Below are 17,824 nucleotides of genomic sequence, written 5' to 3' on the forward strand. Positions count from 1 at the left end.
CAGATGGTAACAGGCCTGACTCTGCTCCCTGTTCCCTGCCAGGTGAGCTAGCACCCAGTCCTCTCTTCACAGAAGTCCAGTGCCAAGCCTCCCGAGGGTCTCTTGCCCCACCCCTGAACTCCTCCCCTCCCTTTCCTTCTACAACCCTATTCCGACCCTGGCCCTCCTTATGAACTTAGGTGCTGGCAGGACTCTGACTGTCCTCTGCTTCCTCTGGTCTCAGCCCTGATTGGTCCTGAGTGATCCTTGGCCTGCCTTCTGCCATGTTCCACAGGACAGAGATATAAGGCCCCTGCCCAGCTGCAAACCCTCAGGGCCCACTGACAGTACTCTGATCAGTAGCTCCCAGAGGCCAACACTTAGGAATGAGTGCCCCCCGGATTTCCTATAGACTGGACCACTCCAAACAAACCTCAGCTGACTCCTCTGCTCCAGACAAACCCACTGCCATCCAAAATTCAGGCCTCCTGGATCCCAGACCCAAGCCACAGGCTGGGGGCGAGTATCTGAGGCATCAGGGACCCAGGATGGGGCAGAGCTGCGCCAGCAGCTTCTCCCAACCACCCATTTCCACCCATGATTCCCACTCCTTGCCAGCTAAAGACTCAAGCTCCCCAGAGCCTCCCATCCAGACCCCAGGGTGCAGCTGGCACACTGGGATGAACGTCAGGGCTGAGAGGGAGGTCACAAGATCCTAAGTTCCCATTCCAAATCATGCTACCCTCCAGGAGCAGGTCCAGACACCCCCAAGCAAGCCAAGGGCATACATGAGCACTCACATGGCAATGGGCTAAGTACCAGTGATGATGAGTCTCTCCCAGGTCTCACTCATGGGAAACGCAGGGGAGCTGCCCTCACTAGAGAAACTCCACTGTGCCTTGTGCAGTCCTGCTGAGGGGCTCTGGCCCAGAAACCAAGGCCAAGAAAGGCCCATCTCCCTGAGACCCACTGGGAGGGATCTCTCTTCTCCCTATGTGGAAGTCATCCAGTTGTGCTGCATCTGGTCTGGTTCCCTCCCTCCCTTCTCCCTGGTGGTGACTCACTGAAGACAGCTCAGTCTTCTCAGTGGGGCTTTCTCACTGTGATGTGCCCCGCCACCCATGATGGCCTGCCCTGATGTATCTAGGAAGGCAAGTCAGCCTGGCAGAGGGTCCAAGGCACATACAAGCCCATGTGGCTACAAGTCTAAACCATGTTCTCTAGCATTTTCTGTAACACTCCGTTCTCCACCTGTCTGGACCTCTCTCAACAGGCTCCAAGAGGGAAGAGGGACAGGGGTGATCCTCATAGACTCTTCCTCCTCAGACAGTAGCATCCTCAGCATCCAAAACCCCAATACCCATCTCCTGCTCTGCTTGTAACACCCAGTAAAGGAGGTGAAGTCCCTTGGGCTAAAGACAGGGGATGGGATTGCTAAAAGACTCCTGAGCTCTCAACCCATGACCAGGGTCCTGCTCCATCTCCCCAGGACAGGCTCCCCTGGCTCTAAATGTTAGGACTGAAGTTCTAACCCCAAATCTTCTGGGACTCCCCAACCAAAGTCCATGTATGACTAATCCTAGCCCAGGCTCTGCTGCATCTGATCCTGGAGACAACCCTGCCTGAACTCTACCACCCAAGCCCTCACTAAGGCTGAAAGCAACACCAGAAGAGAGTGTTGTTTTCAACATCCAGAATAGAAGACAAAGGTAAGAAGGTCACCCCATGGGCCTGTCCAACAGAATGAGAAGTAGAGAGGGGGAGTTTCCCCGCCAGAGCCCTCCACTCTACTCCTTTGAAGACCCTCCCAGGAAGAAGGATTCCAGAGCTGCTGCACCCTCAAGCTCTCACATCAGTCAGGGCTGCATTGATGTAGTTGTTGGGGTCCCCATCAGTGGAGATGAGGAATGGCAGGCATCGGTCGGGTGGCAGCACGTCCATGCTGCGGTTCTTGTCCCGGTTCCGGGGCAGCAGAGCGATGCTGCACTCCTCCACGTCCAGCGGCGGTGTGACCGAATTCAGTGTCTACAGACAGTGGGGTGAGGACAGACAGCATGGCCCGGTCTGAGAGTGAAGCAAAAAAACACATCCCCCTCCTGTTGTACACACACACACTCATACCTACTCCCATACACACCCACACACCACAGTCCTACACACACATACTCAGCCGGCCTACCTGAAACTCTTCCCGCAGCTGAGAGGAATTACTCTGAGGGTCAATTCGGAGCATCTCCCTGTAGGTGGCCTTGAACTCATTGACAGGGATGGTGGTCTCCCCACACAGGCAGGCCTCCAGGATTGCATCATGGATGAAGATATACTGCTCCTGGAACAGAAGACAGGAAGGTGAGAATGAGGAAGGGACTGGAAACTGGGGCTCTGTAGAGGAGGGAAGGACAAGCAAATTCAAGGCTGAGGCAGGAGGACTCAGGTCAAGTCCAACCTTCATGACAGCTCTTGTTTACTTGATCCTTTAACATCCAGCAGATCATCTGTGTGGTGCCAGCCTGAGGTCCTAAATCTTTTGAGGACACAAACCCTGGTACATCTGACTCCAGAGCCCACTGCTATCTGACTCACCTGTGGTAAGACCCAAGAATCCCCCTGCCCTGCAGATATGCTCCGCCAGCTCTGAGCTCCACAAGAGAGATCTGAATCCTAGAGGGAGAGGAGAGGTGGAGGACAGGGTTGGGCTTCCAACCTCAGTCTGGATCATGTTGACACGCCGGGAACAGAGGGTCTTCACACAGTTGTAAATATCCACAACACCCTCACACTCTGCCATGTCCAGCATCACATCCAGGACGATGTAGCAGCCTGTGCGGCCAGTGCCCGCACTGGAAGAGAGGCCCAGGGTCACATTAGAGCCTTGGGCGGGGAGGCGGGGGGGGGTCTCAGGACCAGGGCATCTGCTATATCTATATAACTTAGGGGTCAGGAACACAGGGAAAGGACCCAACAAGGAGGGGCTGGGGAGCAGAGGCCAGGAGAGTTCTCTGAAATGTGGCAGAGGAAAGAGATGGGGAGCTGAGGATAGGGGTTGGGGAAGGAGAGGAAGGAGAGAGGAAGGGTGAATACAAAAGTGAGCTGTCTCACCTTAGCAACTCAGGAAGATTCAGGGAGAGGAATGGAAATGATTCTCAGAGTTCAATCCAGATATCCCAGTCTCCTGTACATCCTTCAAAACCCCATGCACTCATGCCCACCCACATCCCCGGTGGAGCCTCCAGCCCTTCCAAGCAGATGGCCCTCTTTAGAGCTCTCAGAGCAGCACAGCCAGCTTTCATTAAAACACATTTTGATACAAGGTCCATGTTTATGTGGCTGTCTCCCTGGCTCCTCCTTCAAGATTCATTACTGACATGCGTGACCAGTGTTAACAGAGAGGAGGGTTGGAAAGATAACACTAAGAGTTCAGTTTTGAAAATGGTGGCATTCAACTGTTATTGAGGGCTACCCCACTTACATCACACAAGAACTTTGGGAAACTTGAGTAGCTTCCACTAAGGCTAAACATTCATAAACCGCAGTTCCACTCCTCACATGGCCCACAGAAGCCTGTGTTTCCTGACCAGAAGCCATGCCTTAAAATGTTCTGAGTGCTGTCATTTTATTTTATCACCCCTATTCCTGAGAGTCCTGACTGGAAACCACCAGATGCCTAGCAACAGTAGGTGGGTGGATACACCGGAGTCTACTTGCCCTGAAGGTGATGCTGAGAGGATGGAACTCACACACTAAGGTGAAGGGAAGGAAGTCACACAGCAGAGTTCACACTGAGGGACTCAACTTATATATGAGGAACTTGACTTATATATTCAAGACCATGAAAGGCTGCCTATGGGGGAGAAGGTAGGTAGTGATAGCTCTGAGAGCAGGGAACATTCCAAAATTGAGCTCAGGGTTCTTCGCATTTACTTATTTTTATTTTTTAATCTAATTGGGGGGGGCGGGGCTGTACACATGTGGGAGTGGGTATATGTATGCATAGGTGTGCAAATAAGTGGAGGTCAAAGATCAACATCAGGTGTCATTCTTTGTGTGCTGTACACTTTCCTTTGAGACAGTGTCTCTCATGGGGACCTCAGGCTCGAGGACTAGGCTAGGCTGCTAGCCAGTAAGCCCTAGGGATCCTCCTGGCTCCTCTGCCCCAGTGCTGAAATTATAAGCACTCTATACCCAACCTTGTACATGGGTATTAGGGATCAAACTCAGATCTCCCCATCCACCCCCAGTGCTTTATTTTTTTTATCTGAGTAGAGCTACAGGTACATTCAGTTAGTGAACCATCATAAGTGTACATGTACACTTATTGTTCATGATTTAACTATACCTTGCATTAAGTGCATTATGTATCAGTTTAGATTTATTTTTAAAAGATGGTATTGTACTACATAGTGAGTTCCAGGACAGCTGGGGCTACAGGGAGACCCTGTCTCAAAAAGACCAAAAAAAAAAAAAAGATGGTATTGTAAAGAGGCCTGAGGAAATCAAGGAGAAGCTGGCCTTCAGGGCAGAGGAAGGGGTCAGCCACATGACACTTGGTGAGCTGAGGAGCCAGGACAAGCCATAGGGACTGTGGCCTGCAGGCCCATAGGACCTATGAAGCCCAAGAGGGGAAGAGCTCCAGGAAGAAAAGCAAGAGGGAGATGTAGAGTGAGGGGGAAGCAGGGCGGGCAGAAGAGGAGCCAGCAAGAGCCAGGGATGAAAGGGGTGGGGTGAAGGTCAGGCTGCAGATCAGCATGAAGGTAAAGGGCCAAGCAGAGACCACTGGGTATGAGGAGAAGGTGAATCCTTCTCTGCCTCAGGCTAAGCCTAGCACACAGCAGATGTGCAATGAACAAAGCAGGCAGGACTCTATCATGCCAGGTACTTTGCCACCCCTGGGACCCCCTCCAGGCTCCAAGAATCCTCAGCTCTGGCAAAAGCTCTCTACAGGTGTGCCAACCTCAGAGCCAACGCTTCCAGATCTACGTGTGTGTTGGGGGTGGGGGGCTCTGTCTCCAAGCAGGCTAAACCCAGGCCTAATCCTCCTTAGGGACCTTGAAGCTACCCCACGCAGCCCTGGTCCCTCATCTTGGGATTCCCCAGTGGCCCCACCTGCAGTGGATGACAATGGGTCCAGCATCAGGTGGGGTAGAGGCCTTCACACGCCGGATGAAGGCCAGCAGCCCTGTAGCATGGTAGGGGACACCATGTTCTGGCCACGCCGTGAAGTGGAACTGGCGGACCTCGTGCCGGGCAGAGTAGCCTCTCTGTGGAAACCACAGTGGTAACAGTCAGTCACTGGCAGCATCTATTAGATACTTGCTGTATACCAGGGCATCTTGTTCCTTTATGGCAAAGTCAGTATCAACATCCATTATCCATGAGGAAACCAAGGCCTGGAGAGGAGAATCTCCTCTGCTGAGGCTGGACAGACATGTGCTGTACATGTGGACAGGGGTTGACCAGATGTTTAAACCTATGCTATCAAACATCTTTCTTGCCTCTGAGTTGTTATGTAAACACAGGAGAACATTATGACTTTGGTCTTAGTTTCTACAGGGACAACTGTGTCCTCTGGGAATTTTAAAAAAGATTTTATTTTATTATCATATATGTGTGCCTGTTTTGTGTTAGTGGGGGCATATGCATCCATAGCACACGTATGGGGATCAAAGGACAAATTTTAGGAGTTGATTCTCTCCCTCTACCATGGATGTTAGGGATCAAGCTAGGGTCATCAAGCTCTCACAGCAAGCACTTTTACCCACTGAGCCATCTCATTGGCCCTCCTCTGAGGATTTTACAGAGTGATTAGGTGGAACAGTGGTAGGCGCTAATGCATGAGGAAACCCTCTGAGCCTCATTTTTCTCATCTGCAAAATGGGGCTGAACAAAATGGGGGTAAACACCTCCCCACAGCTTCCAGGGCTAAGACAATACAACAGTTCCCACATACCAGAGAACAACACAGGACAGCCATCAGATCCCCATTATCTTAGAGTCCAGCAGAGAGAGACACCACTCCACCTCAGCCATGCTCCCAGCAAGTGTTACCAAAGGCATTCTTTCCCTCCTCACCCTCATGCTTCCTGGGTTGGACGAAGGTAGGCTCCCCCAGGAATAGGCATGGGGAAGACTTACCCGCTCCAGGGCAAAGGTGCGCACCACATACTCGGCCAGAGTCTCTGTCTTCACCAGTGTGATCTTGATGTCCCCATACATGTCTGAGTCCTCTGGCCAGTACCGAGAGCACTTCACCTGCAGCCCCCAAAGCACAGGGCTCAGCGGGCTCCTGGGCACATGTTGTGGCCCACCCTACCCCCAACTTGCCCCATCCCTGGCCCCACTTACCCTGCCCACCTCTACCAGCTTGGTGATCATGACGATGCTTGCACAGTGCTCCTGCCACACCATGCGCCAGAAATCATAGATCATCTCAGGCTTCGGCCCTGGGGGTGCAGAGGGTACCTGGCCCTGAGCAAGGTCCACCATGGCCAGCACACCCTGTACCTGCTGATATCACCCCTTGCCAAGAGGTTCCCCGAGGATTCTCATTCACCCCCACATACATCCCACCAACCACTGAGTCATGCCTGCAGGGCCCTGGGGTGCACATAACAGGGCAGGGCCAAGCTGGAGAGAGTCTGGTATGCTGAGTAAGGTCCAGTGAACAGTATGTAGGGCAGACCCTTGGTGGCAGGGCAAACCTCCAAGGCGATAGATGGAGGGACAGAAGCAGGAAAGGGACCAGAGGGGACCAGGCAGGCACTAGACCAAAAGGCACTCTTCACACCCATGAGAATGGGACCTGGCCAGGCCGTGTACGTGCATCACCATAGAAACATACATGGCCAGGTTGTGGAGATGGATTGACCACATCAGGAGATACAGAGATGGGATGAAGGCTAAAGCCAGATGTGAAAGTCCCAGGCAAGGAGTAGGGATAAAGAAACACACAGGCAGGGAGGCAGACAGGGAGCCAAGCTGGTCAGCAGGGAAGGTAGACAGGCAGGTAGCAGGTATTCCAGCACATGGGAGGGTGCCACAAACTGAGAGAGGGGCTGGGTACCTTGAGTGGCTATGAAGTGGTTTGACCTGTGGTAGCCCTGGAACAGAAGAGGGCGTGGTGAGTACTCAGGGAACAGCCCCTTACTCTCAGACCGCAGCCCCCCCATTGCCCTCCTTCCTGTAGCAGTACCCTGCAGGGAACCGCCTGCCCTTATGCCTTCCGATCAGGGTGACCTTGTCCTCTCGGTCCCCAAGGCAGAGGGAAGTAATGCTCAGAAATCTGCAGTTCTAATCACAGTTTCACAGCTGGGACACCAGGGACTTGCAGTGAGAACCTAAAGAGGACACTCATCTGTGAGCCTAACAGATCTCCCCATCTCAAAGTAGGAGAGTTATCTGCTTACAACAGTGCTGCTGTTTGGAGACAAATAAAGCCCAGGATGATGCTGTGCTGCTCCCAGAGCCCTAGAAACCTAATCCACCCTGGACCCCAGACGTGGGAGAACCAGAGCCTGGCAGCCTTTCCAGTTCTCATGGGGAGTGAACAGTACCCTCCCAAGGAGCTCAGCTACCTGGAGTTTGGGGGTGGGGAGAGTGTCTTAAAGAAGGCTTCAAGTTGGAAGAAAACAGCCCTTAAATAAAACTTTAAAATCAATTTTGTTAAATAATAATGAACTTTCCTGAGGCCCCATTGTGGTCCCATACTGTGCTAAACACTACCTGTCTTATCTTACATGAAAGAAAATCCCAGAACTACCTCATCCTCCATCCCCAAAGCTCTCAAGTCGAGAAGAGTAATGAGTTGAGGTTTCAGGGACGTAGTCACCCAAGGTCCCTCAAAAGGCCTCAGCTTTCTGGGATAAGAGCCAGCCAGGACACTACTGCAGGCAGCATAGAAAGTTTACAAAGTATGTCGGGGCAGGTGCAAAAGAAAGCCATCAAGCTTTGCCCCTGGTTTCAAGGCCAAGCCCTCAACGCTGCCCTTGGCTTCCAGAGCCTAGAGGACCCTGATGCTCCACTGCCAGGGTCAAATCTCAGCCACCCTCAGGGGAACACCCCTGGCTTGTTTGGACCTCCATCTTCACATCTGTAAGTAGATAATAACAAGATTTCCCTCCCAGGGCTGTGATAAGAGTAAAAACAGTGGTGTGTGGTGTTTGTCACCATGCCAAGCACAAAGCAGGCCAAACAACAGTCACTGTTATTGTTAGCACTGTTTCAAAGGTCTCTGAAGATCCAAACAGTGTTGGTGTCAAGAACTGCTGGGGTGAGAGCTGATCGCCTAAGGGACGAGAAACTCCAGCCTTGGGTCTAATGGACCCGAGTCCCTGGTAGCAGGCCCACCCAGCAGGACCAGTACTCAAACATTAGTCAGTAAATAATGCAGGAATAGAACTCAAAACTGTGGCTAACAGCAACATCTCCTCACCATCCCCAGGGAAAGAGTCAAAACACCTTCAAAGTGACTAACAACAGAAAACCCCCCTCGGCTCCCTCAGCCGCACTCCTGGCAGCCGCTCCCATCTAGCCCAATTCACTCCAGTTGTTCACGGCATTGCTCTTCAGCGAGTCCTTAGCAGCAGATCAGAGGGATCAGCAGAGGTGGAAGACAGGGAAGGCCAGGGCCTGATTCTGCTTAGCAGCAGTCAGGTCAGGAACAGAAAATCCCCATCCTGCCAGCTCCGAGCAAAACCAGTTTGCCAAAGCCTCACCTGGGCACATGTTCATCACCAGATTCAGCCAGTTCCCCCACCCCCACTCCCGGCTCCTTGCCAGCACTCAAGCATCAGTCAGTAAATAATAGAGGGATGAGACTCAATTAAAACTGATCTCGGTTGGGCTTGAGAATCTAGCTCAGGGGTAGAGCTCATGCCCAGTATGTGGGAGAGCCTGGGCTCCAACCCCATCACCAAAAGGAGGAGAAAAAAAAATAATCAATTTTCCCGGTGATTAGCTGGTCTAAATTTCAGCTCTATTACAAATGTTTCTCTTCTGCTCCAGAGTCTTTTTCTTTCATTGTTCAGAGACATTGCTTTTTTTTGGAGAAAGTATGGCGTTGGCAGGGGTGGGTCATCCAATCTACTTTGTCACAGCCCTATTTGAAGCATGTGTTTAGGCAGATAATTCACAATTTCTGCATGTTCACCTCTTTAAAAATAATTATTACATTTTTATTTATTGTGGGGGGGTGTCTCCATGTGCACATATCACAGCACCTGTGTGGCAATCAGAGGACAACTTTGTGTGTGTGTGTGTGTGTGTGTGTGTGTGTGTGTGTGTGTGTTATGTGAGTGCACCCATGTCATATAATGCCGCAGAGGTCAGAAGAGGGCTTCAGATTCCCCTGGAACTGGAGTTAAGGATGGTTCATAGCCGCCATGTGAGTACTGGGAATTGAACCTGGGTCCTCTGCAAGAGCAGTCTGTGCTCTTAACTGCTGAGCCATCTCTCCAGCCCCAAGAGGACAACTTTGAGGAGTCACTTCTCTCCTTCTGCCACATGGGTCCCAGGTATCCAACTCAAGTGATCAGTCTTGGCAACAGGTGTGCTGAGCAAGCCCATAGACCCTCACTTTTTAAATAAGTATATGTATTACTGCACAGTTAGATTACACAAAGGACACAAATAGGTTTTTAATGAATGTGAGTATATGTTGTGCTTGTGTGCATGTTCATGTGTAGGAGTAAGCACCTGTGCAGGTGGGAGGGTGGGGTGTGTATGTTGGGGAGGGTGCATGTGCTCATATAACCTCAGGTACCATCCTCAGGAAGGCTCCTTGGAAACAGGGTCTTTCTTTAGATTGAAGTTCATCAATTAAGCTAGGCTGGCTGAGCCCCAGAAATCCACCTGTCTCTACCTCCCCAGTGCCAGGATTACAAGCATGTGTCACCATACAAAGATTTTTTTTCAATTTCATTTGCTTTTATTTTATGTGTATGAGTGTTTTGCCTGCATGTATGTAAATGTACCAGGTGCATGCAGAGGTCAGAAAAGGGCACTGGATTCTCTGGAACTAGAGTTATAGACAGTTGTTAGCCGCCATGGATGCTGGAAACTGAACCTGGGTCCTCTGCATGAGCAGCCAGTGCTCTTAACCATCTCTCCAGCCCCCACCCTGGGCTTTTTAACATGGGTTCTTGGGACTGAATTTGGGTTGTCACACTTGCATGGCAAGGACTTTACCAACTGAGCCATCCCCGAGCCCCAAAGAAATTTAAACTATCAGTCCTTAAAGGAAAGCAAGCAGACCTCTTTGCACACACCCACTTTAGAGAGCAACATGGAGACCTCTGGACCTCATGCCCCAGGAAGCACTGTAGCTGCAAGGACCTCGCTCTCTGCACACCTGAGCCTTTGGAGTCTGCACTGTAGGCGAGCCCAGGGCATCCCGATGCTCCCAAGGACAAGACCACCGTCGAGTATGAAATTTGAGCACTGAAACTAGTTTGTGGCCTTATACAAGTCATTTCACCTTCCTAAGGTTCAGCACTCCCCTCTGTCAAATGCTGGTCAAGGTGGTCCCTCCTTTGTGCACAGCCCAGTGGAGATTAAACAATTCAAGGTATTCAAGATGCCATCAGGAACACAAATATTCACTGTGTTCATCTGAGGCAGCATTAAGCTGAGTCTTCTAAAGGTATTTCTTAGGAATCTTGACAACAGGGAATCAAATGGGTTGGACTCAAAGGCAGACTGTTTACTGCAGGGAAACCACAATCATAAGACCTGTAATGACCTATATTCATTACAACCCACAGGGGGCGCTAAGACTTAGCATATTTGCTGTCTTTTGTGAGCCTAATGGTCCTTTCACATTTGAGAACCTTACAAACTGTGAATGCACTCAAAATAAGGGGCACATCTGGGATAATTAATTGGTTGTCTCTGCCAAATGTGACTGGGGGGACCCTGCCCTTCACATTAGTCTCTCTGTGTTGTCTGAAAGTCTGATAATGAACAGAATTCTAGCAATAATAATTTTTATCTTTTTTTGTTTTGGTTTTTTTTGGTTGTTTTTTGGGGGGATTTTTAGTCTTTTTGAAGCAGGGTCTCCCTGTAGCCCCAGCTGTCCTGGAACTCACTATGTAGACCAGGCTGGCCTTGAACTCACTGAGACCCACCTGCCTCTGCCTCCCAAGTGCTGGAACTACAGGCGTGTACCACCATGCCCAGCTAATTTTTATCTTTTTAAAGGGAAAAGGAGATAAAATAGAAAATGTAGCATAAAATAATAGAGAATATCAGCCATTAAATCATAGGAAAACTGCTCACATCTAAAAATCTCACCACTAAAGAGGCTGAGGTAGGAAACTGCTGACTGGCTACAGAGTGAGACCTTGTCTAAGAAACCAAAAGCAATAACAACAATTATAACTATTATGAAAATAACATGTTTAAAAATAAAATCAAAATGTTGTGAAATGAATTAGGGGTTTTATTTTATTTATTTATTTATTTTACTTATTTTGAGACAGGCTGGCTTCCAACCCACTGTATAGCTGAGAATGACCTTGAACTTCTGATCCTCCTACTTCCCCCTCCTGAAAGCTGTGCACCACCACACCCAGTTTTCACGTGGTGCTGGTCCTGGAAACCGCTCAGGACTTCATGTATGTTTGGCAAGCACTCTACCAACTGAGCTACCTCAGTTCTTGTTTTAATGCTCAAAAGATCAAAAGATGATAAAACTTTTTAAACTGATATCCAAACTACTTAAAACACACAGACACACACACACACACAGACACACACACACACATACACACATTCAAATTGGGGCTAAATTGAGAGGAAATTGGTTGATGCTGAATTTTAAGCAAACTGATCATAAAGGGATATAAACATTGGGGAAATAAGTTTTAGGAGGACTGATCCAGGACTGTCTGAAGACCTTGACCTCTAGGTAGCAGAGACAAGCCCCACCCCCAGCAGCTTCCCCTTTATATATATGGAGGGGCCCACAGAAGGTACAGCTAATGATGCTCACTGGGAATGGCTAGATAGAGGGATGAGAGTGACAGCAATGGCCAGTGCCGAGCAGGCTGGGACAGCACCCCAACACCACTGTCCTTGTCCAGGTAGTGGAGGACAGGAGGGAACTTCTCCCAGGGGAGGAGACTGGGTCTTTACCCCTCTGTAGTTGCTGGCCAAGCTGCTGGAATGGGTGGCTGGTGTTGGGTACGCAGGAACGGAAAAGGAGGGAAGGAAAGAAAAAGAGAGACAGGCAACCAGAGTCTATGAGAGAGCCCTGGACACAGTCAGTCCACCAGACAGGAGGAAGAAGAGGAGAGGGGAGAGATACTTACTTGTCTGTTTATCCGAATCTTAATGATTCCAGTGAGGGAACAGAACAAAGCAAAAGAGACAGATGTTAGGCCAGAGGTGGGTGGAGGTAGACAGGGCACAGGAGAGGCCAGAGAGGGTGATGTGAGCTGGCAGGCAGAGCAGAGACAGGTGGCCCAGATTCGGGTGGAGAAAGGGAGTGGGGGATGTCCCTATCAGGGCCCAAGAGAAACTGACCAGGACCTGATGAGAAAGGTCCACTGTCACCAAGCTGTCCAAATCTATGAGGCCAGGCTTGGCTCTTACCCTGGCAAGGGGCAGGATGGGACGCAGGGAGAAGGCAAAGGGTCCTGGAAAACAAGGGTGACACGTCCGGCTCCAGGAGGAAGATGGAAGAGGGAGAGGAGAGACGGTCCCCAGAGGTCCTCATGACCTCAGCCCTGGTACACTGTGGCTTCCCTCTGGGACTCTGCCCTAATTGCTCCTACCTGGGTGTCCCTCTCTCTTCTCCACAGGCACCTGGAGGAACTCTATCCCTGCTGTCTCCGTATAGTCTACACACCCAGCCCTGGCTCTACCACTAACTGGTTATGTGATCCTGACAGTCACCCCATTTTCGCTTGTGTTTCCCATCTAATCTGAAGTTAACTTCTTTATATGTCTCCTTGAATGTTAATCTGTTTCCCTACTCAAATCTGTATCAAAAAAATAAATAAAATAAAGCTCAGTCACGTGTTCCTATTCTCATCTCTAACCCTGGTGCCCAGGTGCTCAAAAGTCTCTGCTTGTTGCAAGGTATGTAGTTAAATCCCTGTACCCTACCCAGTACCCACCAGCCCTTGCCATCCACACCTGAGAAGCAGACTCACACCAGAGCCCAGGCCTCCTGGCCGCCTGCCCTCTCTGGTCCCTCCCTCTAGTCCGGCTAGATCCAGTGGGTATCAGGACAATCAAATGGTGAGCATCAGAGGCTGTAGGGACAGCCAGGCTAGAGTCTGAGTCCTTTCTTTACCACTCCCTGGCCATGTAATCTAGGGCCAATAACTTCACCTCTCTGAACACCACCTACAAAGAGAGGCTATGCCTTGTAGGATGACCATAGTGTTATATAAAACTGGAAATTAAATGTAAAGTGCTTAGCACAGTGTCTAGCACACAGTACATGCTCAATAAATATACATAGTTCTTTTTGAAGGATCTCTGTGATCACACTTGAACAACTTCCTGGTGGCCTTGAGAAGAGGCCTGGAGCCCTAAGCCTGTCATTCAAGGCCTTTACCACCCAGCCCTGCCTGCTTCTTTAGCTTCTCTGTATATCCTGAGAATCCCACCTCCAAGCTCTGCACCCCTCACTGAGACAGATCCTCCTTTCCCTCAGCATGTCTGTCTGCCCTCAGACCTTGTCCTACCCTCCCCATCTCTCAGGCCAGTCCAGCCCTCAGACCTTTCCTGAAAGCCACCATCCATCTGAGTTCCCTGGCACCAGATGCAAGCTGAGGGGCACCCAGAACTCAGTTATGAAGACCCCCACTTATTCCCTGGTGGGTTTCTGCCCTGCCTGGACAGTGAGGCTGGAGGGGACAGGTATAGGTCAGCAGAAAGGGGAGGCCAGGCACTCACGTCTATGTAGTTGGCAGAAATGTAGTCAGCATCGGGGTCTCCCAGCATTGGGTGCAATTTCACTCGGTGCCGGTCATCTGTAAAAACAGAGCAGCTAGGTGGAGCCATGCCAGGCAGTCTGGAGCTGGACAGGCAGGGAAGGCTTCCTGGAGGCTGGGGGAAGTGTCCTGGCAGGCTGACCTAAAGGCTTGGGGCTGACCAGTAGGCTCTGGGTACCACAAGGCCAGACCAGGGTTAGAGTCTGAGTATGGAGTTGAAGAAGCCCAAGGGCTTATGCTTCTCGGGCAAGCAGCTGTGTGACCTTGAGAAGAGTCACAGCTTCCTGTCTATAATGGGCTTATACTGCCTCCCAGTCACAGAGCAGCTGAAGAAGCAATGGTGTGATGCTATGCATCCTCATACGTGGTGGCCAGGGCTCTTAGCTCTCTGAGGACAGGACCAGAGCACACTCGGGTCGTGCTCCCCCTTCTTCACTTCCTCCCTCCCACCTTTCTGAGCCCCAGTCCGTTCCCCAGGACTCACAGACAGGCATCGGCTCCTGTCGGCCACTGCCCTTGAGCTTATCTTTCTTCTTGGTGGCATCCCAGCCTTCAAAGAAGCTCTGCCGAAAGGGAAAATGGTAGTCAGTGGGAGGGGGGACCCCAACACTCTCAGGACCTCTTCCCTCCAAGGAGAATGATGCAGGTGGGTGGGGGTGGGGCACAGTAAGGGCCAGATTGTCGCACAGGAGTGTGACAGGAAGGGGAATGAGCAAAGGAGAGGGAGAGTCTTCTCTCACAGACAGTTTAGGGTACAGAATGAATTTAGAATAAGGGCCAAATCCTAGGGCCCGGCATGGTGGTGCACACCTTTAATCCCAGCACTTGGGAGGCAAAGGCAGGTGGATCTCTGTGAATTCAAAGCCAGCCTGGTCTACATAGTGAGTTCCAGGACAGCTGGGGCTACAGGGAGACCCTGTCTCAAAAAAAACAAAAAAAAAAAAGAAGGGTCAAATCCTGATCTGAGCTGGGAATGAGAGAAAGGCAAGGAAAGATTAAGATTGGGGAATGGCAGTGGTCCTGTCCAGATGAAGGGTAGCTCTAAGCAGAGTTCTCAGGGAACTGAGGTGAGAGTCAGGGGTCAATGTCAGACTGGGGTTAAGTCAAGGTCAGTGTGCATCTGGCTACAATTAGAGACAGGCGAAGAATCATGGGTGGAGACCAGATGGAACAGTGAGAGCCAGGCCAGTCTGAGATTAGTGACAGAGTCAAGGTCAAAGGGTTAGGTTGACTTGGAGATAGAGTAAGGGGTCCAACCAGGGCTGGACTGAGGATTGCCACTGTGAGGAGGATTGACAGAGAACCAGCCAGGCCAGGCTGTGCACACCTCATATTCCTGCTTGAAGCCATAACCCTCAGCTGTCTTCATCTGGTTGATATGCTGCAAAAGGTCAGCCACACGTACAGCAGGATGTAGCTGCCCCGTGTGGTATGGGGAGCCCTTCCGGCCACATGGGCGTCGAGGGGAGCCCCCCAGGAGGCTGCTGGCCTCAGTGACCCCACTGCTTCGCTGGTCTCCTGCAGTCAGAGGAAAGGAAAGGGGCTCTCACACACATGCATGCCCACCATGGCAGCCCCTGATGGGCTCCGGCAGAGTGGGGAGCAGAAGCACAGCCAATGTGGAGGGCTAGATCATTCCTTAGAGCCAAACTTAGCCAGGTCACCCTCTGTGACCCCAGGGCAAGCCCTTCTCTTCTGAATCTCAGGTCCCATCTATGAAACATATGAGTCAACACAGATGACCCGAGGGTCCTGTGGCCCTGTCAGCCTGTGATCTAGCAAATGTCTGCACTCTGTTCTGTGAGGTTTCACTGCTTAACCTGCACAGGCAGCACTAGCAGAACCCCAGACATCCCCCTCCTCTTTCAGGGAACAATCTGGAACATTGGCAACTCCCAGCAATTACCCCCATTCAAAAATAAGCAAATTGAAATTAGCTTGTGCAGCCGCCCCCTCCGCAGGCACCTGAATAGAAGCGTTTCTCCTATGCCAGCATTTCCATTGTGAGCCAATGCAGTGGCTCAGACAAGGGGGCCCCCACAAACCCCCATACCCTGCCAGACAGACAGACACACCCCTCCCCAGCTCTTGGTATCAGCACCCCCAGGACATCCCACTCTGGAGATGACATCTAGAACTGAAAGCAGCCATTGTCGTTTACACTTGGGACCCTCACTCAGTCCGTCCCCCACCTCCTCTTGGGAGAGGCTGCAGGGCTGACTCAAAGCCTGTCCTCCACATTTCTCAGAGCTGTTCCCTGCCAGACCTAGGCCAGCAGGGGCCTTGGGGGTCTTAAAGTGGGGCCCAGATATCTGCTCTTCCTTCCCTGGGCCTCCCACATGCTGTTCCCTCTGTCTCAACACCTTCCTCCCCCTACTTTTATTCCTGATAACGTCATACCCTCCCTCCAGGTCTCAGCCAAAATGACCCCCTAGGGGTCTTCTCTGGCACTGGACTATGCTTACTGGCAGGATGAATACAAGGTGCCCAGGCCACACCCCAAAACCCAGCCATATCAAGGAAACTGTCTCCTGGGCTTCCTGTGCGAAGGTTTGAAAACAATCTCCAGGTTGAAAGTCAAGACCACAGCAGGGTTTTCCCCCTTTGCCTCTGTCCTCTCAGGAACCCCGGTCAACTGGAAACAACTGCTTCTTGTATTTCTAATTGCTTACAGCTGACAAGCTAGTCAAGTACCAGTTATAACACTGTAGTCAGAAACCCTATACCCTTAACCTTACAGATAGGAAAACTGAGGTCCAAAGAGACCTCAAGTAGGTCTTGTATCATAGTAGCCAAAATATGTTCTAGAAAATAATAGGTAGGCAAGATGACTGGGTAGCCCTCTGTTAAAAAGAAGATGAGGGGCTGGAGAGATGGCTCCATGGATGAAGTGCTTGCTGTGTAGGCATGAGGACCTGAGTTCAGATCCCCAGCACCCATATAAAAAGCTAGGTATAGTGGCCCGTGCCTGTAACCCCAGCCCTGGGGAGGCAGAGACAAGCGGATCCTGGGGACTCACTGACCAGTAAGTCTAGGCTAGGCTCAGTGAGAGACCCTGTCTCAAAAAATAAGGTGGAAAAGCAACTGAGGAAGACCCCTGATGTCAACCTCTGAACTCTACTGCAAGTACAAATGTGTGCATACCCATCCACCTGCAGACACGGCTGAACACACAAACACACACACACACACACACACACACACACACACCAAAAAATAATAATAACAAGACAAGGAAAAGAGGATTTCTGTGTTTTAAGAAAGTCTGTGAAATTCTGTCACAAACAAAAATAAACAGGTTTCTTCCTTGGAAGACCTCTTGAGGCTTCCAGCTCGTCTGTGTGCATCTTAGATCTCCAAAAGATAAATGCAAGTAAGGATGCCTCACAACCCTCTTTCACCACACAGGCCTCTTTGTGTTTATTTCAAGAAACATCCTTTGGAAGCCACAGTACAGTGTGGAGACTGACAGAATTCTCCAGAGTCAGGCAGATCTCAGATTAAACCCCAGCTCTGTGTGTGACCTTGGGGACATTACTTAGTCCACTAAACTTCCATTTTCTCATGTCAAATGAAGGTAAAAACTGATGCTAGCCAATATGATGGTGTAAATATTAAACAAGATAATGTGGGGGCTGGAGAGATGGCTCAGCAGTTAAGAGCACTAACTGCTCTTGCAGAGGATCTAGGTTCGATTCCCACATAGCACTCACATGGCAGCTATGAACTGTCCTTAACTCCAGTTCCAGGGGAATCTGAAGCACTCGCTGACCTCTGCACCATTGCACAACATGGGTGCACTCACATACATGTAGGCAATATACTCATACAGATAAAATAAAAATAATAAATAAAATATTTAAAAACAAAACAAGATAATGTGTAAGAAGCACCAGAGCCTGTAA

At 50.5% G+C, this 17,824-nt stretch overlaps 1 protein-coding gene across 5 annotated transcripts in view; it reads right to left on the reverse strand.

Moving 5' to 3' along the window:
- Positions 1 to 17,824, reverse strand: part of Ptpru (protein tyrosine phosphatase receptor type U) — a 79,124-nt gene that overhangs the window by 6,949 nt on the left and 54,351 nt on the right. For 3 of the 5 annotated variants that reach the window (XM_017801904.2, XM_008847920.3, XM_008847922.2), the window contains 11 exons: positions 15,247 to 15,437; positions 14,404 to 14,482; positions 13,882 to 13,958; positions 12,285 to 12,302; positions 7,040 to 7,076; positions 6,322 to 6,419; positions 6,112 to 6,228; positions 5,083 to 5,237; positions 2,684 to 2,819; positions 2,159 to 2,308; positions 1,831 to 2,004 (listed from right to left, as the gene is read on the reverse strand). In XM_017801904.2, the coding sequence (XP_017657393.1) occupies positions 1,831 to 2,004; positions 2,159 to 2,308; positions 2,684 to 2,819; positions 5,083 to 5,237; positions 6,112 to 6,228; positions 6,322 to 6,419; positions 7,040 to 7,076; positions 12,285 to 12,302; positions 13,882 to 13,958; positions 14,404 to 14,482; positions 15,247 to 15,437 (1,232 nt within the window). The remainder of the gene's footprint in view (positions 1 to 1,830; positions 2,005 to 2,158; positions 2,309 to 2,683; positions 2,820 to 5,082; positions 5,238 to 6,111; positions 6,229 to 6,321; positions 6,420 to 7,039; positions 7,077 to 12,284; positions 12,303 to 13,881; positions 13,959 to 14,403; positions 14,483 to 15,246; positions 15,438 to 17,824) is intronic. The other 2 variants (XM_017801905.2, XM_008847921.3) reach the window with 1 other exon arrangement.

Source organism: Nannospalax galili, unplaced genomic scaffold, assembly GCF_000622305.1.
Source record: "Nannospalax galili isolate Female #2095 unplaced genomic scaffold, S.galili_v1.0 scaffold23, whole genome shotgun sequence".
NCBI classification, from domain to species: domain Eukaryota; kingdom Metazoa; phylum Chordata; class Mammalia; order Rodentia; family Spalacidae; genus Nannospalax; species Nannospalax galili.